The sequence below is a fragment of the Myotis davidii genome, unplaced genomic scaffold (assembly GCF_000327345.1).
Source record: "Myotis davidii unplaced genomic scaffold, ASM32734v1 scaffold497, whole genome shotgun sequence".
Lineage (NCBI taxonomy): Eukaryota > Metazoa > Chordata > Mammalia > Chiroptera > Vespertilionidae > Myotis > Myotis davidii.
This window is the reverse complement of record NW_006288434.1, coordinates 5,070,385-5,092,626: the sequence shown is the minus strand read 5'-3', so window position 1 is coordinate 5,092,626 and position 22,242 is coordinate 5,070,385. Positions and strand designations below refer to the sequence as shown.

Sequence of the window (22,242 nt, the reverse complement as noted above, 5' to 3'; positions counted from 1 at the left end):
GAGGCAGAAGGCCAGTTGCTCAGTTTGTAACACCGTAAGGAAAAGTGGCGGAGAGAAGGAAAGGGGTGGGCGTTGTGTTTGTGTGTCGGTTTTGAACTGAGTCACCTTCGGCTCTCGCTGGGAAACCTCGGGCAAACCTGTGCCTTTAAGACTCAGTTGCTATCCAAACACAAGTAAACAGAGTGGACCATTCGCGGGCGCCGGGCGCGGAGGCGGAGCCTGGGAGCGGTGGGCCCCGCGCGGCGGCGGGACGCCCGCCCGGAGGGGAGGCGGGGCCGCTACTAAAGCCCCGGACTCGCGGCCGCGAACAGCCTAGGGAGGGACGCGGGCGGGGACAGAGCTCGGCGCACTCGCTGCCGGAGGGTGATGGCCCTGCGACATTCCACGTCCACAGACTCCGACGAAGGCGAGGATCCACTCTCGTTTTTTTTTCGGCGGCTCTTAATGCTCCAGAGAATGTCCGCGGCTGCCGGGACTCCGTGCGGAAAGAGACGTTTGCTCGGCGTGGACCCAATGACCTTTTCAAGCTGTGCGCCTCGCTGCCTGGAGCGGGTCTGAGCGGCGCGGCGCCGGCGGACCTTTCCGCGGGAGGTGAGTGTGCGCCCTGGGAAGGGACTGCAGGCTCCCTGAGAAAGGAAGGGTGCAGGGGCGCCGATTCTCGGCCGGCGGTCCACAAGTTCAGAAACTGTGAGAAGGGATCCTGTGGATGTAATCCTGGGCATTGTTTCTCACTTGTCTGATCCCAGGCGCGTCATTCCCAGCGAGCACCCGTGGACACACACTTGTATGTACAGTTTTTAGTTTTGTTGTGCAACATTTAATCCAAGCATTCATCGGGTCTTCTTATAAAAGCTGATCAGCATACCCTGAGATAAAAAACCCTGTTGCCCCCGGGTGCCCTAGGATTCCACCTCCACCCGTCCCAGGGCAGCCGCGGCGCAGCGCGGACGGGCCGGGACACACAACGCCCGCCTAGCTCACGCGTTTCAAAAGGGAAGTCATAGTTCAACCCTAGGTAACTCTCCAACCTTGCGTTGTTGACCTTTTTGATTATCCTCTCACCCTCCAGCTCTGGAGGAGGGGGCGGGAGGCAAATTCCCCCGGGTCTGAAACACTTGGATCCTCAAGAAATAGCAGCAGCAGCAGGAGTTGCGGTTGTAGAAAGGAGGAGGGAGAAAAGGGTGTTTGTGGAGGGAGCGCTGGATCCATCTCCCTACCTGTTAGAGAACAAAAGAGGGCTGGCGTTTCCCGGAGCGAGACGCCTCAGACAGCTCGTTCCTCTGCAAAACAAACTGCAGTCCCGAGCAGAACAAGAAATTACTCACGCAGGGGGAGCGAGGGAGCAGAGAGAAACAGAACCCTTATGCGGAAGGCATCTTAATTTAATTAACTCCTTGGGAAGGCAGAGGCGCTGCACAGGGGCAGGGACTTCGCTGGCGGTTTTTTTTTTTTTTTCTCCTCTCAGTTCACCTGATCCAGTCTGGCCATTTTTATTTCACTTTTTCAAAATGACCTCCTTAGATCCACTTGGACTGTAGCCTCTTTGATTTATGTGAAAATCCCATTGTGGCATTTGGGCTGAAATTCAGCGAGACCATCGATCTATCCGTCAGTCCTCTCAGACACCCATGCACAGGTTTTAGCAGATGACCCCTGACTGTATATTATTTTTAGATAATTCAGTGTAACGACACTGCTACCTAAAAGCGAGACTCCTTATCCAATTACCACATCACATACCCCTTTCTTCTCCGATGCTTTGAAAGCTTCACGGAACTGAAATTAGTATGTACACATCTCACTTGTTGACAGCCAGTGGGCTAAATTTTACAAAACTTCTGTACATGCCTGGAAATTCCTGTGAAGAAGAGTGATGAAAGAAAACCAGCCCCAGCTCCACTGAAATACTTCTGTATTTTCATTGGTTTAAATTTCTTTCCTTGCAAAATTAAAAGTAACCAATGGTCCCAAAGGGCCTGGTGGAGAAATGACAGCAAACGATAACTGTTATTGCTTGAGACAGAGTATGGGAACTCCATGCTCAACTCCAGACAAAATGAAAGTACTGTAGATCGACTTAAAAATTTTTTTTGACATATATTTCCAGCAACTCGGCGGCGGGAGAGTGGAAATCTGAACTCCCTAATTATTTATGGCAAAAATGTTAGGTGGATATTTAGGGTTGTCCTGTTTGTAGAAGGGTTCAGACGTCACCCATGGTCTGCTCCTCTGTGAAGAAACCATTTGTCCTGCAAATTAAAATGAACACAGACTGTGAAATAGCACTTGTGTACCCCCTTGAAGCTGAATTACAATGGAATCTTTAATTTTTGTGTTACGAACCATTAGGGGAGAAAAGGGAAGGAAGATGGCATTCAACTTTATGCTGGCAGGACATGTAACCTTTATGGCAGAGTTCACTTCGTGTATTTGGAATCGAAACCACAAGTTGTGGTAGTCCTGCAACTGGCAACACACACACACACACATACACACACACACACACAGACATAGAACATGGTGGGAGTTGTACTGCCTCCTGTATTTATTTCTAAGAAATCTGGGAATACACCCAAATAATAATTTTGGTTTCCTCTGTATCCGGGAGGCTGCTTTTTAACACTAGTGGGGGGGGGGAGGGATAAGACTATTTTGAATCTCTTCTTGGCCCTCATTATGCAAGAAGAAGGAAATAAAGGTGCAATTTATTTTAATGGAAGAGGAAATAATCGGATAGGTTAGCAGGGATGTGAGAATCCTTTTTCTAATCTGTCTAGGAGAGGTCTGGAGGGGTTGCCACGGAACAAAACTGAATCGTGATTTGTGGTGGGAAAGTTTGTTCCGAAAGGAGGTTTACGGTTTCGGTTGAACGGTCTGACTGAGACCCTCTGACTGTTACACACCTCTCATTAACTCCAGGCCTGAACTCCCAGACCGCATACCACCAGGCAGAAGCGGCTCATTAATAAATCCCTGTCTCCGAGCCTTTCCAAGCAGAGGAGGAGGGAGTGAAGGTGTGGGCCTGGTGGAGGCAGCCAGGCCGCCTTGCCAGAGCGCTGTGTCATTAGCGCAGCCCCCTACGTCCGCCCTCGGAGCCACTGGCAACACCACACACGAGAGAAGAAAACTCAGGGGCAGAAGTGGGTGGGTGGAGAGGGGAGGCTAAACAAACTCTCCCACCTTTCTCCTGGTTTCAACAGCCAGGCGGAAAGGGGGATGGCTCAGCCGGGCCGCCCGCTCCTCTCCAGGGACAGCTTGTAGCAATGGAGAGCCGCCCTCGGAGACAAGGTGCGGTTCCGAGGAGCCGGCAGAACCCGGTGCTTTGAAGGGGTTGGCGGTGGGAGACGGTAGGCCCACCCTGTATGCATGCGAGGTGCTTCTGGGAACCTGGATCCGAAAGCAGACCTCCGTGTTGCCATTGGGGGCGCAGGGAGAGCAGAGTGTGCGCGCCCTGCCTGGGCCCAGGCCGCAGACCTCGGCCCCGCGTCCAGGTGGCAGGAGCATCGAGCACGCGCCCCCGGGGCAGAAACAAGCTTCCTCCAGGCCGCCGGGACCTCACTGAACCGCCCGCTGCGGACCCCCTGCGGCTCCTTCCCCTTCCCCTTCCCTCCCCAGGGAGCCCGCTCTCCACCCTTTTACTCCCGAGGTCTCCTCCGGGTAGGAGCCGCTCCGGGACCAGGTCGGGAAGCCGCTCGAGCCTCCCTCGAGCTTGGCGCTCCACCCGGGAGAAGGGTTTCGGGCCGCAGGAACGTTCCCGCCCACCCCCACCTTCTCCCCGGGAGCCGAACCATCTGGAAGGGATCTTGGTGGGGGGTGGGAGTAGAAGGCCCCTGGGAAGGAGGAGGCGATTCCTGGTGGAACCCGGCCCCGGAGGTGTCACTTTTCTTTCCTGCGGCCCGTCACCGCTGATGAATGGGACGGAGGCAGAGGAAGGAAAAAGAAAACCTCCGAGGTCAGCGCGGGGCGAAGCGGGCCTCTCCGAGTGCTCGAGGGCCCGGGAGCACGAAGCACCCACAGCTGCGCTCCCGGCACCCGGGCCACTGGGCCCGGCCAAGTGCAGGGCGCACCGGGAGGAGCCGCCGCGCCGGGCTGGGCCGGGTGGGACCCCCGGCCCGTCCTTCTCGGGTAGCTCCCAGGCGACAGGGGCTGAGCCGGGGCCTGCGTGGTGTTGGCATCAGGGTTGTCGGGGTTGACAGCTTCGCTAGACAGGGTGAGGTGGGCGGGCTGGACCCGGCGCTGCCTCTGCTGGAGCGCCCCTGCCCCCCTTCCTTCTCCCGGACCTGAGTCAACAGCTCCATCCCTGCAGGAACCCGACCTTCCTGTGGGTCCCCAGCTCACAGGGGACCTTTCCTGGCCCCCCTGACGCCCTGGCCAGGCGCAAGGGTTCCCCCACCACCTCTTTGGGGCGCGGGAGGAGGGTGGGGAGGACTTAGAAGGAAGGTGTGGTAACTCGCGCCTGCGCCAAAGTTCAGACCGAGCTGGTTTGGATAACAATCACGACTCTGCCTCTCTCTCCCTGTCATTTTCAGGGTGTCTCTGCTGTCACCTCTCTGGGTTTTCACGGGAGCCCCACACCCACGCGCCTCTGAGTCCTGGAAGAAAGGGGAGGCTCCCTGCGCCCCCCGGAAGCCCGGAAAATGGGGAGCAAGGCCCTGCCGGCGCCCATCCCTCTCCACCCGTCGCTGCAGCTCACCAACTACTCCTTCCTCCAGGCCGTGAACACCTTCCCCGCCGCCGTGGACCACCTGCAGGGCCTGTACGGGCTGAGCGCCGTGCAGACCATGCACATGAACCACTGGACGCTGGGGTACCCCAACGTGCACGAGATCACCCGCTCCACCCTCACCGAGATGGCGGCGGCGCAGGGCCTCATGGACGCGCGCTTCCCCTTCCAGGCTCTGCCCTTCACCACTCACCTCTTCCACCCCAAGCAGGGAGCCATCGCCCACGTCCTCCCAGCCCTGCACAAGGACCGGCCCCGCTTTGACTTTGCCAACTTGGCCGTGGCCGCCACGCAAGAGGACCCCCCGAAGATGGGCGAGCTGACCAAGCTGAGCCCGGGGCTGGGCAGCCCCATCTCGGGCCTCAGTAAATTGACTCCGGACAGAAAGCCCTCCCGGGGGAGGCTGCCCTCGAAAACGAAAAAAGAGTTTATCTGCAAGTTTTGCGGCAGACACTTTACCAAATCCTACAACTTGCTCATCCACGAGAGGACCCACACGGACGAGAGGCCGTACACGTGTGACATCTGCCACAAGGCCTTCCGGCGGCAGGACCACCTGCGGGATCACAGGTGAGAAGGAGCCGGAGGTTGGCCGCGGGAGGTGCGGCGAGGTCGCTCTAAATACCAGAGCCTCAGAGGCCCCCCGAGTGCCACGGAAAGGCCCGCTCAACTAGCCTGGATCCCAAAAGGCCCCAGCGACCCGCCAGTAGTTACCTTTTCCCCTCACCGGCCGTTGCTGCGTTCTGGTTCGGGATGCACGCGGGAGGTCCTTTTTCAGGCTTTGGCAGCTAAAACCGGGTGGGTTGGTTTGGGTTGCTGCGATCGGTTTCTCAGTTTCCTCCAGGTCGCCCTTGGGGTGGGGGTAGCAGGTAAAGCCTGGGGACCCCAAATCCCACAATGGCAGCCTGGAGACTATTTCTGGATGTCTACTCTGGGCCACCCCCAACTGGGTTCCCTCCCTTCCCTATCGGCTACCCCCACGCCAGCGTGCTCTCCAGAGCCTAACGCCCGGACCTTCTATCTTTTACATTTATTTGCGGAGGTCGGTCTTGAGATCCCAGAATTTAGGCACAGTTACACCCCCTCCAACCCCCCTTCTCCCTCCACTGCCCTCCCCTCAGGAGCTTAAACTCTGCATTAATCAACGGCAATTGAAGAAATACTAGAAACGTAAATGTTTTCATCTGGTAAAAACTTCCCAGAAGTGAGGGTGGGGTATCTCTCTTGGGACTCCACTAGCTGTTTGTTACCCAAGGTGGGACCTGAGTGCAGATCCTGCGTGGCTGGTGGGGGATTCGCTAAAGTCAGCCCCCCCCCCCAGCTTTACGTTTTGATTTGGCCCGTTTAAATCCATGGCGAAATCCTAGAGGCCCAGAAGGACTCACTCGGCAGGATTTCGAGCTCCAGAATACGCCAGAGAGGGCGATCAAGTGTAGATAAAAGCGACGTCCAGTGAATGTTGGGAAGAGTCTGTTAGTTGAGGTTAACCATAAACAGAATTACACAGGGAGGAAAACATACAATCTAAAAACATACATAATGGGAATCCTGTTTCTTTTGTCCTTTCATGACGTCGAGTTCAGTAATTGTCAAAAGAGTCTCCTCACTGTGGTGGGAAAGCCATTTCAATGAAACCTTATATTGATTTTCAGGTATATTCATTCCAAAGAAAAGCCCTTCAAGTGTCAGGAGTGTGGGAAAGGATTTTGTCAGTCTAGAACTCTAGCCGTTCACAAAACTTTACACATGCAGGTAAGTTTGTTTTCTTGTTAAAAGCAAAACAAAAACAGTGACTGGTTCCGTTTTATCATGTTTGCTCGACAAAAGGTGTTCCGTGGCAGAGTCTTCCTCTCAAAAGACTCTATTTAGATTATTTTTTTCTAGGTGGGAAAAGCAATACTCCGTTTTTTTATACGTAAAATTAATCCTATTTAACATAAAACAGTGTTATGTTTTCTTAAAGAACAGGCCACTCTATTCTACATCCTAATTTTAGAATTATTATTATTTTTTTATCCCATCTGCCCTGCATGTAAGGCTTTCGTGTTTGGGAGGAAATAAAGGTAATTTTGATAATGGAGTCATGGTGAAATCCCATATGCTCTCTCCTTCCCAGGGGCCTCATAATTTGTAGTGTTCAGAACATGGAGGAATAGTTTAATTTTCCAGCAAAGAGGAGACTTATTACCCGGGAGAATGTCGTTCCTTAAGAGAGGATTAGGGTTTTTCCTTCCCCCTTTTCCTGCCCGTGACATGGTGATGAAATGTAAAGAGCTGGCAATCACAAAGCCCACCGCGGTGGCCAGCAGCCCGGTTATCAGTGTAATCGGCCCCCGCTGTGTGCCTGCGCGTGTGTGTTAGTGATTGGAGGATTAGGGGCAGGGATTTGTTCCCCCAAGTGCCCTCTTTTGTTGCCGTGCGTGCGTGTGTTATGTGATACCAATGAGACAACTATTGCGAAGGGTGCGGTGGTGGTGTGAAGGATTAATCCCTTTGCTTGCTTCACATCTGAACAGGAATCTCCACACAAATGCCCCACATGTGGAAGAACCTTTAATCAGAGAAGTAATCTGAAAACTCACCTTCTCACCCATACAGACATCAAGCCCTACAGCTGCGAGCAGTGCGGCAAAGTGTTCAGGCGAAACTGTGATCTGCGGCGGCACAGCCTGACTCACACCCCGCGGCAGGACTTCTAGAGAAGCCCAGGATCTGTCCCCGTGCCCCCCTGCTCCCTTCTCCCCAGACACCCCTCCACACCTCCCACCTGGGGGTTCCACCCCCCGCCCCCTGCAACCCTTCACTGACCCCAGCTCTGCCCTTGCTGCAGCCGCACCTGCAGCTCCAGGGAGTTAACTGAGCTTCTGGAGGACTGAGAACTGTAGACAGCCACACACGTACATCCCTTCACAAAGAGCATATGCGAGTTCCTTGTAGATATGCACAGCTCATTTTAGAGCTCTGTACATAACGTCGTGGGTCTTGGTGTTGTTGTTCTGTTTGTTTTTGTATCTTGTTGGATGCACCTGGATATGGAAAATGGAAGCCAAATTTATCTTTAAAGACTGTATTTTCAAAATAAAACTTTTTTCTTGTTTCAACTCTCCTGCAAAGGGCCTTGCTACTTAGCCTCTGTTTTTCCTCTGTGCTCTGCAAGAGTGGGCTGCCTCTAAAATAGTCAATATCGAAGGGTATATTTCCCCCCTTGGCTTTAAGAACAAGACCTGCAGTTCTCTTACTGGAACTTCAGCTCTTCCCTTTTTGTACTGTGGCATTTTGGAGTTGGACAGCTGTGCTTCCTTTTGTATTATTCCTTCAGATAAAAGCAACATAGTTATTATTAATAAGCTGCAAGTCCAATGATTGCCCCACTGAAAAGCACAAGGTGGGAGGAAGCATAAGAAAAAAAGAAGAAAAAGGGAACTGCTCACCATTTCATTTCTTTAAAGTCCTTGACCTAGTGTCAAAGTTTATGATGGGCAACTTCTCTTGCCATTAGACTTTGAACACTGTGATTTAGCACTATAGACAGACTTTACCCTGCCTTCAGGGGAGAGGTCTAAGACCTGCAGAACACAGGGGTGGGGTGGGGGGTAAGGGGAGAAGAATACAACCTTCAGAAGATGGAGGACGAGAGAAGAGGCCACTTGGCTGTGTTTGCACACAATATTTCTTTCCAAGGGTGGAGGACATTTCTTCCAGAAGTTTCGGATTTCTCTTCAAAGCAAACTGAGTTAGGCCACCAGCAGGGTTTCTGTCACTAGTTGGCCTTTTGTCCCTGGGAAAGTGCCAGAAGTACAGGTGACTCTGTGTATAGAACTCATGGCAAATCTGTAATCACCTTCTGAGGCATTTCAACTTTTCCCAAATGGCTTCTGGGGAATATGACACTGATCGAATGACAACCCTGTGTAGGATTTGGGAGGAGGACTTTGGCTGCAGGTAAACAGTAGTACTACGCGGAGTCTGGAAGGAATAATCACTGAACTTAAAGGGGGAACATCAGAGGAACCTGTAACCCAGCGGCCCAGTAGGGTCTCACAAACTTTAATACTGAACAGCAGCGTGAATTAGGTATTTTCAGAGTTTTTTTTCCCCCCCCACATTTGTACATTTGTGTGGAATGGCATGTTTTATGTTCAGAGTGATACTAGGCAACATGTCCTATGTTTGCACCTTATAATCCTCCAGAAAGGTAGGTAGGGATTTGAGGACTAGATTCAAAATTTCTCACCAGTGCCTTGTTCAATAGGACTGACAAGGAGTTTTCAAAATTGTTCTGACTCACTGCTTCCTCTGTTCTCAGGGGAGCTAGCTGGAAGTCACTTTTGCTTCTCATGAGAGATACCTCTCTTCAACAAAGTGTCCACTCACCAGCCTGTGTGTCTACTACCCGCACAAATGCATTTCCCAACATGGGATGGGCCTAAAGGCTTCACTGAGGAGAGAGGACAAGGACGGGTGCATATGTGTGTGGTATTCAGAGGAATGAGACTGTTTGTTTTCTTTTGTTTGTATAGAATTAACTCAGTGACCTCCCTATCCCTACTCTCTCAAGATCCTGCCCACTTGGGCACAGAAGATTTGAATGCTTTGGGCAGGGTTACACATGGACTGTCCCTAAAGCTTTCCTAATCCTGCAGGCTTTTTCCATGTGGTCAGTTTCACAGCCCCACCCACCTCGACTGACTACTACAAGCTTCAACAGTTCCATTGCACAGGCTTTAGTCACATTATCAAAGAATGACTCTTGCTCAGGCGTAGTCTTGAAGTCCCTGTCACAGGGATCTGGAGATAGGTATAACCAGAAAACGATCCCTCTTCATTTGTCTTTGTTGAAAAAATGGGAATCAGAAGTGAATGAGGAAAATCAGAGAAGAAAGTGGAGAAAGCAGTTCCCCTTTCGATATATACATTACTTCACAATCTAAGGCTAATTTATCTATGCAGTCATTAACTTAACAAATGCTTATTATGTACTTTTCATTTGCCAAGCCCTGTGCTGGGTTCCAACGATTTTCATGATCAGTTTCTGCCTTTCCATATCTGGTGGAACATTTTAGAATAATTTAAAAATCTCTAATAGGACTTAGTTTTATAGCTACCCTCAACCTACACTCTTCGGGATCTCAGGTGAACTTTAGAACAGTGGGTTCCTCTTCAAATTCTGAGTGTTGTTTCTTCTTTAGGATGTCCAAGTGTGCAGGAAGTGAATCTTACATGAGACAAACTTATGAGACATCATAGAGAAAACGATACACCTTATGAAATTGGTCTGCTGCGCTGTTTTTTTTGGTGGTTTTGGGTTTTTTTCGTGAGTTTTTTTGCATAGAGAAGAGTCATTCTTTGAGTTTTAAGATTAGCCTGTGTTTTCCTTACAGCCTCTATCATAGTCAACTCATGAATTAATACTCCTGGCCAGAAACCAGAGTGAGAAATATCACCAGTCACAACCGCAGTGTGGAAAACCTTTGTGAGCACTGTACTGAGCTATGACTTTAATCTCATTTTACAATCTATGTGTGGGGGCTGGGAGCGGGGGGTTAAAAATAATTTCTAAATATGAATTACGTTGTAAAATAATTGTTACTCTGAAGTTACCAATGTGTGTTAAGTCCACTTATTGGTGCTAATATTTACATAGAGGTCACTGTGGCCTCGTGCTCTATAATGCAGTCATTAAGATTACTATGTTGCCCAGGCACATCCTCTTTTACATTAGAAGGCCTTTCCAAAATTTGACTCCAGGACAACTAAATATTTAAAAAGTAAACAAATCTCAAATCTCAGATCATAAGTAGGCCCAAATACAACTAGTGATGAAATCTGAGGCAGTTAATGCGAGTCTCTTCTACTGTTCATTTGTCAGATGTTAGCATAGGCATTTAGATTCCTTCCCTTAAATCATGTTCAATCAAGTACCCTTGCCCCAAATTTGATTCTGGAAGGGTCCATCTACCCCTGGAAGGCACTTGGGAAACATTAGTTCTTTACTATTGTCAACATGATAGACCAGATGCATTTGGATTAAACACAGTGTAGAAACTACAGCAAATTTTAATATGAAAAGGTATTACCATGGCATGATGGTTGCCTTTCTTATTACCAAAGTAATTTTATTATTATTATAATAAAGAAACTTTAAAAAATAAAGCCCTGTAAAAGAAATTTGAAGCCTTGCCATACATTGCAAGCAGGAATCGCTTTGTATTTTGGAGGATTATTTGTGTTCATCTTTATTTGTGTGTTATATCGAGACCATATTTCCCAATTTTTCCTTCTGAAACGTAACTTGCCACTGATAAGCACCTCTGCCGACAGCAATGAGCAATTCAGGGAGTGGAGATTCAGAATGATTCAGCTTTGATGACCTGAGATAGTTCATGTTTATTCCTGCTCCCTTTCTTTATTGCTTTTTGGTCCTGCCCTTCCCCCTACCCCGTCCCCACCTAACATAAATTACATTAGTATCTAAGCAAGTAACTTTCTTCTTGAAACTATCCAAGGCAAAAATTGATAGTGAAAGACGGTAACACAAATATACCACAAGAAGAAAAATTTTAAGGTAAATTATAATGCTATATCTCTTAGGATGCTTTCTACCTACAAGAAACAGAAAAACAGACTAAAAGTGGCTTAAACAATAGGGAATTTATTTTCTTCCGTTAAAAAAAGTCTCAAGGTAGGGTTCAGGGATATGTAATTAATTGGAGTGACAGGATCATCCAACGCCCAGTTCTTCTTACTTTTCTGTATCTTTTGTGCGTAATTGCTCCCTTCATGGACAGAAGATGGCTGCAAAAGCTCCAACCATCAGCTCTAGTGCTTCATTCTCACACACATTCCATAGGCAGAAAAGGGGGTTATGTCTTTCTTGTTTCACTTTTTGAGAACTAAGAATCTCCTCCATAAGTCCAACCTGTCTACTTGCTCTCATATATTATTGGCCAGAATTAATTCACTTGCCCTTTCCTCAGCCAATCACTGACATGGAATTATAACCATGATTGACTAAGACTAAAATTCACCTTTTATGCATGGAAATGGAGGCAGTCTTCCTAGGAGCCCTTGGCTGCCTGAAAACACCTGAGTTCTGCAAGCAGGGAAGAAAGCAGAACTGACTGTTATTAATATTAAACAGATGTTAAAAATGAGGATTCCATGAATAACCTTCTGTTAGGACTAGAGGCCTGGTGCATGAGATTCATGCACAGGTAGGGACCTAGGTGTGGCTGGTGATCAGGGCCAATTAGGGCCTTCCGACTGCCAGCTGGGGCCTCCCTTCCCCAGCTGCCAGCTGCCAGCAGGGACATCCCTTCGTTCTGTGCCGCCCCCTGGTGGTCAGCGCACATCATAGCGAGCAATAGAACTCCCGTGGGGACACTTTGCCTATTAGTCTTTTATATAGATAGATATGCTTATATTACTCCTAGAGGCCTGGTGCACAAAATCTGTGCACGGGTAGGGTCGCTAGGCCTGGCCAGCTGGTTGCCTGCCATTTTCTGCACTGCTCCCTGGTGGTCAGTGCACATCATAATGAGTAATCGAACTCCCGTTCTCCTGGTTGAACTCCCAAGGGAACAATTTGCATATTAGCCAATTGTTCTATATGAAGGATACTCAATGGCATATACAATATTATCCAAACTAATTAAATAAAACCTCTAAACAAATAACTAAGCATAAACAAAGACTAGCAGAAAATATACCAAAAATATTAATAGCAGCTATTCATGAATAACAAAAAAATTTCTTCTCCTTATATTTTCAACTCTTCCACAATGACCATGTGTTACTTTTATAAAGGAAACAAAGTAAAAGACAACATACACACACAAAAACCAACATTATTTTAAAATCCAAGATAAAAACCTTAATTTCCTCAATATTTTTGGTTTTTCATCTTGCTTTATTGCCTCTGGCCAATAAAGTCTTGTTTCTTTTCATGCACACCCACACATACTTCTTTTTTTTTTTAATATATATTTTATTGATTTTTTTACAGAGAGGAAGGGAGAGAGATAGAGAGTCAGAAACTTCGATGAGAGAGAAACATCGATCAGCTGCCTCCTGCACATCTCCTACTGGGGATGTGCCCACAACCAAGGTATATGCCCTTGACCGGAATCGAACCCGGGACCTCTCAGTCCGCAAGCCCACACTCTATCCACTGAGCCAAACCAGCTTCGGCCACACATACTTCTTTTAAACCATCCCTTTAATTTAGTTACACCTTACTTTCTAGTTTCCTTTTCTTTCTTCCTTGATTTCTATTCAAATCTCCTTTTCCTGTCTTTTCTCTTCTCTAGGTTTCTGTGTCCTGATACTTTTCCTCCCTGTTAACAGCTTTGATAAGTCTAGCTCATGTTTCTCCAGGGGAGATCATTAGAAGTATCCAGGGTACTTATTTCTGAGTCCTCCCTAATCCAGTGGGTGAATGGGATTTCTGGTGATAAAGACTCAGAACTCTGTGTTTTAAACAAACACTTCAGGTAGTTCTTAAGTGTATTAGAGATTGAGAACTTTTGCATTAGCCTTTGACACCGTCATCCCCTTTATCTTATCCATCAGTCATTTACTATGTACCTACCATAATAAACATAAAACAAATCTCAACCTACTTTTCTTTACTTATTTACCCACTGTCCTTGGAGTTGTCAAGTCTTCTTCTGCCTTGGTTCTCACTACTCTTCCCTGTTCTCCCCATCTACTTTTTTTTTTAATCGTTGTTGTCCTTCAATTCCTTTTTTTTTTCACAATAATAAACATCTTTGGCTTTGATCATTTTTTTTTGTTTTATTTGTTATCTTAGTCCACTCAATAATTTAAAGAGGCAAAAGAAGAAAGAGAATGTAATAATTGATTAATATGAGAAAATCACAGAGAGGTAAAAATAATTTTCTTTTCAATTTATAAATTGAAATATCATCACCAAATGACTTGTTACTTCAGCTTCTATATGAAGAACATTCGTTTGCTATGAGTAATGCTTTATGTATTGAGGCGTAGGTGCATGTTTATTTTAAGATCAGAGCTAAGTGACATTTATTATTATTATTTATATTATTATTACACAAAAATTTCAGAGCAGGAGGTCATTTTGTGATGGAAAGAGATGGAAAAGAAGTCAGAAGGTGAATTTAATTTTATTTAAGCTCTAGAATTATTTATAAATAAGACACTTACTCTCTCTGGGACTCAGTTTTTCATCTGTAAAATGAGAATTTGCACTACATAATAAGTAAGGCCTTCTCTAGCTGGAAGATTGGTGGTTGTCATTAAGGTAACTATTGTTGATAAAGGCTAGAAAATACCAAGAAATCATATCACTTTCCTCCCATAAAGAATTTTAACTCAGTAAAAATAAAAGTGGGTTTACAAATTAATCTCTATTTACATACTGTCATATCATGTTTTCCTGAAACTGTTGATATTTTAGATTCTCTTTAGAAGACTATTGATTGGAAGTTATGTTCTTAAACTGGAAAGTAAATGTATTTCCTTATTATTTTTCAGATGATAACAATCATGCTGATTGTAAGAAATTCAAACAATATAAAACTGTATAAAGTAAAAGTCTTTTCTTTTCCCCTTACCCACTAATGATCCTCTTAATTTTATTTCCCAGAGGTAGCCACTCTTAATATTTTGGGTATATCTTTCTAAACACTTTTCTGGGAACATGCAAATGTAAGTGTACACTTAGAAACATGCAAACACAAATAGGCTCATACTCTAATAGTCCTTTGCAACGGCTTCCCCCTCTCCTTAACAATAAAACAATATAAATTGGGTCTATTGCTACTTTTTCATACCATTATAAATAGATCTTCCCCTAAGGTAATGGGGGGAAAAAAAACTAAGAAATTTTAAGTTTGAGATTCCATTATTTTCATTAGAATTAATCATGAAGAAAAAATACATACATTGTAATTAATGGTAACATTGCAATAGCTAATAAATGAATTTTAATGAAATAAAAATATTTGCAGAAGGTAAAATTTGGGTAACTATCAAGTTGTTCTATTCATGTAATATTTTATTTTCTTGATCCACTCTTTAGCTTTGAAACAAACAATTGTAAATTTGAAAGGAAAAATAAATTTCAATTTTAAAGATATTAAAAAGAATGAAACATGAAGAAATTAAAAAGTCATTCTGAAATGATGTACAAAAATGCCATCTCTGTAACTGACAACCTGTATTTCCCTACCTTCATGATGGCAGCTCAGAAAGTGCCTCAGGGCTTTGAGGATTCTTCAAGGTGTGTCATATTATGGTTCACATCAATGCACATGATATACCTCACTGGCAAGAACTGAAAGATACAGTTCTTAAATCCCCTGGTGACCCATTATCCATGGATCATTGACAAGCTAGAATGTGAGCTCCTGTCTTTTTACCAAGGTAAACTTCCCAGTGAAACTGTAGTGTTCGTGTACTATGTCTTTTATCTAAACAAGAAAATTCGTCTAGGAAAAAGAAACTTCATCAAGTAGACAATACAAATGCCCTCCCATTTTTTATTATATTTTAATATTGGTTGAATGAGGAAATATCTGTTGAAGTACAGTAGCTATTTAATTGCAGAGACTGAGAGTGAGGAACTTTCCCAGAGCCTACCTTTCCAAACAGATCATTTGAAATTCAAGCTAAGTGAATTGCACAAGATCCAGAATTTGGAACGTCAAGTTAAACTAATAGATATTTTGCCTATTTAAGGACAGCATTAAAACAGTAGTACCATTGGTGTGATTGGCCAGCATTTAACATTTCTCATTGTTTTGCTGTGGTTCTCTATCCTAAGAATGATTTCACTTGTGAACTGGGTCATAGTCACAAATTCTCAGAGGGACGAATTCACAGGCCTCTGCAATATTTGCCATGTGGCACTGTGTTTTGCAACATCACAGAGTGACAGTGCTGTGTCGTAAATATCATAATGTGATGACAGGAACATGGCCATGTTTTTTATGTGGTTCTGATCCAGATACATCTGAAAGATCCTTATTTCATGAGAATCTTCTTGATTTCTGTAAGATTCAGCCCCATTTCTATCTACTTAGAGATAGAAAAGGTTAGAAATGGAAAGATGATGTTCCCGTCAACTTGATTAACGCTTTCTTTCCTTCCCAGGTCAAAAGCAAAAAAAGAAAAAAAGGAAATAACTTGATCAACTATCTCCATAGAAATATAGGCAAAGGGTCAGATATTGTGGCCTAGACTCGTGAAGATATATATATATCCCTTCGACCCAGCCATTCCACTAGAGAAACTCAAGCACATCTGCAGAAAGTGACATGGCCAAGAACACTGTCTGAAATATTGCTCAGAGTAGAAAGCAACTCAGAAGAACATAAATATCCACTAACAGGAGAATGGATAAATAAATCACGGCTAGTCACAAAATGGAATATCATGGAGTAATTAAAATGGGTTAGTAGTACTTGTATCAGCATAGATTAATCTCAAGCAGATCGTGTGTAAAAAAAAAAAAGGCAGGTTGCAGAATGTTAAGGAGATATAATTCATGTGAAGTTTGAAGACATAATACATAACTTGTATAAACACAATAAAAGTAGAAAGTGTTCTTAAAATAATAACCACCAAATTCTAGATAGTAATTACCTTTGGGGAGAAGGAGAGGGAAAAAAATAAAGACTGGTGCACATTGAAAGGGACATCAACTCTATTTATGATACTTTATTTCTTTTAAAAAATATGAAACAACTATAGAAATTGTTAAGACTGGACTAAACTGAGTGGTGTGTGTAGGGGTGTTTATTATATGTCTCCATACTTTCTATATACTTGAAACTTTTGATAATAAACTTTTTTTAAAAAAAGAATGATTTTAGAGCTGAGAGGGACTTTAGAAACCTTCTAATACTGGATATTTAATGGGCAGCTACTCAGTGATGCTAGAGACACATTGGTGTGCCAGAGAGACAAGGCCTCTACAACCCTGGAAGCTTACATTCTATTGGAAAGAGGCCAAATTAAAAACAAACAAACATGTATACATACAAAAACAGATATAATAAGGACCACACAAGGGACTTCATTCCAGAAAATTGAGGTGCAGAAAAGTTAAGTGACTTTCTCAAGCTGCAAACCAATTCTAGAAACTTGCCTTCCCTCCCTGCCTTCCCACAAGTCTATTTTCCCCTGGTCACTCCCTAGCTTAATGTTATTCCAATTGTTGATGGTGTTAGGCACAAACACAATGATTGTGCCTTAGCTGTTTTGTAGCCATCTCTAATTTAAGATACAAGGCGAACGGTACATATGCATCAAACACTAAAACTTAATTAAATAAGCTTTAAATTATCAGAATATTTTGAACATGACATTAAATTTACACAACTTTCTTATTAGGTAGGTCAGCATTATCTTCATTTCATGGATAAAGAAAGAGATGAATGGGGGAGTAGTAACGGGATGAAGTAAATTCCCCAAGGCTCTGTAGGACATGAGAGTGAAAGGTCTGGATCAGAAGTCCTAACTCTGGCTAATCTAGTGCAAAATCTTGAGTCCCTTTCTTTCTGATCTCACCTTTCAGGTCAATGTGCCTCACTTGCACACCCTCCTGTAAAGCAATGCTACTCTTTTGAAAATGGTAAGAAAAGGGCCCATAACACTAATATCTTGTCAGACAAATTGAGTATTTTTTCACATTCACAGTTGGAAATTCACTGGTAAAAATGTTTGAAATAGGCCTTTGTGTCCATGTAAGTGTGCCAAACCCTTCTCTCCAGATGGTCTCAAAGAATTTTCAAGGAAATAATTTTCCAGGCTGCAACTATTCTCTTCAGATCTTTGAAGACAGATTTCAGGTGAGCTTTTATCCACTGTTGGCAAGTACAGGGAGCAGAAGAACAGAATAATTATAGTGACCTAATCTACCTAGATGGTGTTATCACATCCATTCTACCCATAAAATTCTAGCATTCATAAAGTTTCTATTCAAGTACTTGTCTTCATTTCTGCCTACTAAAATAATTGTTTTACTATCATGATAGCCAACGGTAATTGTTTCAGCTTCTTTTTCCTGTTTTCACCTAAAAAAATTGTCACTTACAGAAATGAAGCTGTTATGGAAAAAAATTATCCTGAGCAGAATTTAAATATTCAGCATCAGAATGTAGTATGGTCTGACACTATTGCCACCCAGGAGTCTACCAGCAAACTTTACCCCTGTGCACTATCTACTTCCCTGCAAAGCTGATTATAGGTTTATGTGGTAAGTGCTCGATATTGACTGGTACAGGAATGCTCCAGAATTACTTATTATCTTCATTTTCCAATGAGTTCTTTCTTCCTCTGGTTGATGTGTGAAGCTGGGCTTCTAAGGGCTACTTCGGTGTACTTATTAAGAACATCTGTAAAGAGCATCAGATTGAAGTGTTGAATTTCACCCATTTGGATTTCATTAAAGTGTCTATAGTTGTCAAGCATTTAGAAAGTCAGGACACTAAGAGTTTGGGGTTTGACCCAAAGGAAATTGGTCCTCATTTTAAGGCTAAACAGGAGGGATAACCGAGCCAAAGTTTTTTAGGGAGATTTTTTAAAAAATCATTCCTTTTAGATAGATGCCCCTAAAGAACTGAAGCTTAAACAGTCATGCTTTCTACTAGCAAGTTTTCCATCTTGCCAAAGCAAAGTGAAGTTTTATTGCAGAGGTTCTTAACCCAGAGTTCCTGGACTCCTAGTGGGTACACAGGCAGACCTCAGAGAGCCCCTAAACTCTGTGAAATTGTAAACAAAATTTCATGTGCACATACACATGTGTATGTTTTCTGGGAAGAGGAAGCTATAGCTTTCATCAAATCTTCAGAAACATCTGTAATTCAAAAAAGGTTAAGAAGTGTTGGTTTATTTTCTTATGTATTTAGATATCTTAAAATTTTCAAAGGATCTGAATTTGCAAAGCTTTTAATTTCTCCTTTTACTAAGAGCACAGAATATGCTAATAAGGTAAACTAATGTTTAAATATTAATCAATGACCAGAATTTTGGTAACTTGTGAAATCTCAATTATGGCTAACTTCACCTACATGTATATTCTGATTCAACCAAGTATGACAAAAGTAACATGACTATTTGGAATAAATGACATAAAAAGAGTAATTTGGTTGACAACTGAAAATATGTTGTATTGGCAGAACAAATTGGTGAAATAAAGCAGTTTGAAAACATTCCATTATATTTAGTAGTAGTAATAAAAACCTAACCAAAGTATTCATCAGGTTACTTAATTAATTGTGCTCTGATTACAGTAAAGTGGCATAAATTAATTTATATGGTGACTCAAATCCACTTTGAGTAAAAACAGCAATTTCATTTTATAAAGAACACTAAGTGAAATAAATCCTGATGTGAAAAACCCAGTGGGAATTTCTCAGTTTTGTAACACTTAAAATGAATACCAAATAATACCTGATCATTATTACACTAATTCCACCTACGTTTATATTTGGAACAGGCGGCAAAATTGAAGAGATCATATTTTAAATTCAAATACAATACTTTATTTCTTCTTTTCATGTGATTTTTAAAATCACATGTTGTTTTAACTGGGTCCTGTAATTCGGTTTGGCTTTTTAAAATCGATTATTTAGTACACGTGAAATAACATTTCTTCAACCTTGTTTTCTTGGCGAATCATCCACTTTAGACTGGAATCAAAACACACAATGCAGAAGCACAGCCTGAGTCTTTGATTAACAGGCGATCTGCCACTTACTGTTTTATATCACAAGGATATATACAAGTTATTTCTTCCCTTGACTTAAACTTCAGACATCAGTCCATTCTGATTTATCTTTGCTCCTTGTGCAGCAAAGCCTTCTTCGGCCACCTTCTTGAATTACCTATCCTCTCAGACAGTTCTTTGGCTTATTATACATATGGGAACCTGGCTTGTTTCCAAATTAACTTGGCTAGTCTCTTAATCTTTCCCATCCTCTCTCAAAAGTCCTGATCAGCCCTGTTGATACTGACCAAACCAAATTTAATTTCCAGTCTCCATCCTCCCTTGTCCCCCTGTACCCCGGTGATATGGAATACTGTGTATCATTAAGCTTTCTTTCCTCATATTATTTTTCAGATGCCTTGATTCGCTCCTCTTGTCTTTCTCTCTAACTTTGCCTCAAAATATTTTCTTCCTTCTGCTATCTCTTCAAAACATACTTAAATTTAAATATTAGTGAAACATGGATTCCTTAAGAGTTGCTTATTTGTTTTAAACTTAAGGTTTCTTTCTGTTTTTTCAGCTTCAAGTTCCTCTCTCACTATTTAAATAAGGTTAAGAATCAGTAATCGTTGCCCTAGCTGTTTTGGCTCAGTAGATGGAGCATCGGCCTGCGGACTGAAGGGTTCTGGGTTTGATTCTGGTCAAGGACACAAGCCGGGCTGTAGGAGGCAGCCGATGGATGATTCTCTCTCATCATTGATGTTTCTCTCTCTCTCCCTCTCCCCTCCTCTCTCTGAAATCAATAAAAGTATATTTTAAAAAAGAATCAGTAATGGTTGTAGTATATGAATTATATCTCAATAAAGCATTTTTGAAAACAAAACAGTGAAGTAAAGGAAAAAAGAATAGAGGAACTTATGTGAAAGTGTTTGGAAAGCTATAACCTGCAATATGGACCCTATATATTAATCATTATTATAATTACTTTTACATGCACTATTTTACAAATTCTCTGAAACCTTTTTATAAACTAATAATTTAAACTCTTCTGCTAACTCATGGTTGTAGAACTATTTATCTAAATATAAATTATGTCAAAGCTTTTAGCAGGTATATAACAGGTGTCCAATAAATGTTAAAAAATAAAAAAGTTAAAGTATAATTGATAGAATCAAGTCATATTCATTGCTATAGAATTTAAATACTAGAAGAACTTAACCTTTGCCTAAAATAATAGGAGCTAATCTAAAGTTATTTTAAAAATCTTACTGATGTTAGAAATATTATATGCTATTATACAATATCAGGTTAAACATTTATTTTTAGGCCTTTCTTAGAAGACTATTATTAAATGGCATTTGCAAAAATGATTTTGTAGAGTAATATGTTGATTCTCATTCAATTTTCTTCACATTATGGGGACCTCACAGTTTTGGTGACCAAATAATATTTATTCCAACGTGGTTCTTTCTTTTGGAAACAGAGAGCAGCTTTTTTATTTTGTAAAATATGCAACAATGACTGTGGAGTTCAAGATATTTTTGTTGCTCAGGAGGTGTTTTTTGCCCCCTCCTATGTCAGCCATACCTCCCTCTCAGTTTCTCAGAACCAATGAAGAAAGAAATATTATTTATCAAAGAAGGTGAGAACCAGAGCTGATGGGATACTGGTTTGCTAGGCAGGACAGTTAGCTTATTTTCAAAGTTATGATATTTATTATGTTTCCAGAATAGTAATGTCTTTGGATTGGAAGGAACTTTAAAAAATGTCTTTGTCCATCACTTGAATTGTATTAGTAACAGGAAGAACAGTCACTATTTTGTAAAGCCTCAGGTTCCATTGTTAGAAAACTCTGTTAGAAAAGTCTTATGTTCAATCAAAAATCCGCCTTGTTGCCCCTTCCAATGATTGGCCCAGTCCTGCCCTCTACTTTCTCAAAGCTGTAAACTTGGGGGAGGGGAGAATTCTTATATAAAGAGATAAGATGTGTGAGTTGAACCTCTAAAATGTTTAGAATTGTTAGGGATTGTTGTCATTACATCATTAGGTCTTCAGAATAATACATTGCTTATTCTAAACCAGCAAATTTTCATCTCTCAATTCAAATAGGCCAGTAAATGTAGCAAATGTTCAGTCTTCCTGGGAGATCTGCCAACAATCATCAATGAATCAATGTTAGTAGACCTTATGGAAGGAGGGAGAAGAATTAGAAGCTTCATAGTTTTATTTCCTGCTCTGGTGATATTGGTAGGAAGGAGGATCAACTGGTTAGAGCTAAATCCCTAACCCAGATTAACTGAATGATCCCAGCGTTGAGCCCATAGGTTGTCAAGAGTACTTGTATCACACCGATCTGCCTGACAATTAATCTGTTTGCAACCTCCTCCACATTTAAGAGGAGGTTCCATTGTCCTCCTCTTGCAAGTTCTAACATGCTATATTCCTATCTTGATTTAAAAGGGTCTGAATTGCATGGTAGTGTCAAGCTGCCAAAGGCCACAGCTTCTTCATTAAAAAAGAAAAAAAAAAGGAGGGGGGATTACTATAGATCAGGCAGCAGGATTCTTATAGTCTACACCTGGCTGGCCCTGATGTGGCTTTTCTTCATCTATTTATTCATCCAAATAACTTCAAAAAAGTAAGAAAAAAAATGCGTCACCCTGGTACCAAGCCTGAGATAATGTATATCAGCTTTGATCACATGCTCTGGGGTTTGGAAAAATGAATTATTATATACCGGGTGTCATCTTCAGTTCTTCCCTGGAAACACTTTTCTTAAATGTTGCTTTTGATCATACTTTTTAAAGATGTAATTAAGGATTCC

General features: G+C 42.9%; 1 protein-coding gene across 2 annotated transcripts; it reads left to right on the top strand.

The window, feature by feature from the left end:
- The first annotated feature begins 296 nt into the window (after positions 1 to 296).
- Positions 297 to 7,824, top strand: OSR2 (odd-skipped related transciption factor 2). 2 transcript variants are annotated; one of them, XM_006760296.2, is made up of 4 exons: positions 297 to 591; positions 4,530 to 5,293; positions 6,376 to 6,475; positions 7,322 to 7,824. In XM_006760296.2, the coding sequence occupies exons 2-4, from the start codon at positions 4,638 to 4,640 to the stop codon at positions 7,394 to 7,396; spliced, it is 831 nt and encodes a 276-aa protein (XP_006760359.1). In that variant the 5' UTR covers positions 297 to 591; positions 4,530 to 4,637; the 3' UTR covers positions 7,397 to 7,824. The 2 variants fall into 2 exon arrangements, with proteins under 2 accessions (XP_006760359.1, XP_006760358.1); XM_006760295.2 differs by having other exon boundaries at positions 7,240 to 7,824.
- The last annotated feature ends 14,418 nt before the right edge of the window (positions 7,825 to 22,242 follow it).

Coding starts and splice junctions, on each gene's coding strand:
- OSR2 (XM_006760295.2), top strand. CDS start 4,638: ATGGGGAGCAAGGCCCTGCCGGCGCCCATCCCTCTCCACCCGTCGCTG. Junction 5,294..6,375: donor GACCACCTGCGGGATCACAG/GTGAGAAGGAGC, acceptor ATTGATTTTCAG/GTATATTCATTCCAAAGAAA. Junction 6,476..7,239: donor ACAAAACTTTACACATGCAG/GTAAGTTTGTTT, acceptor ACATCTGAACAG/GAATCTCCACACAAATGCCC.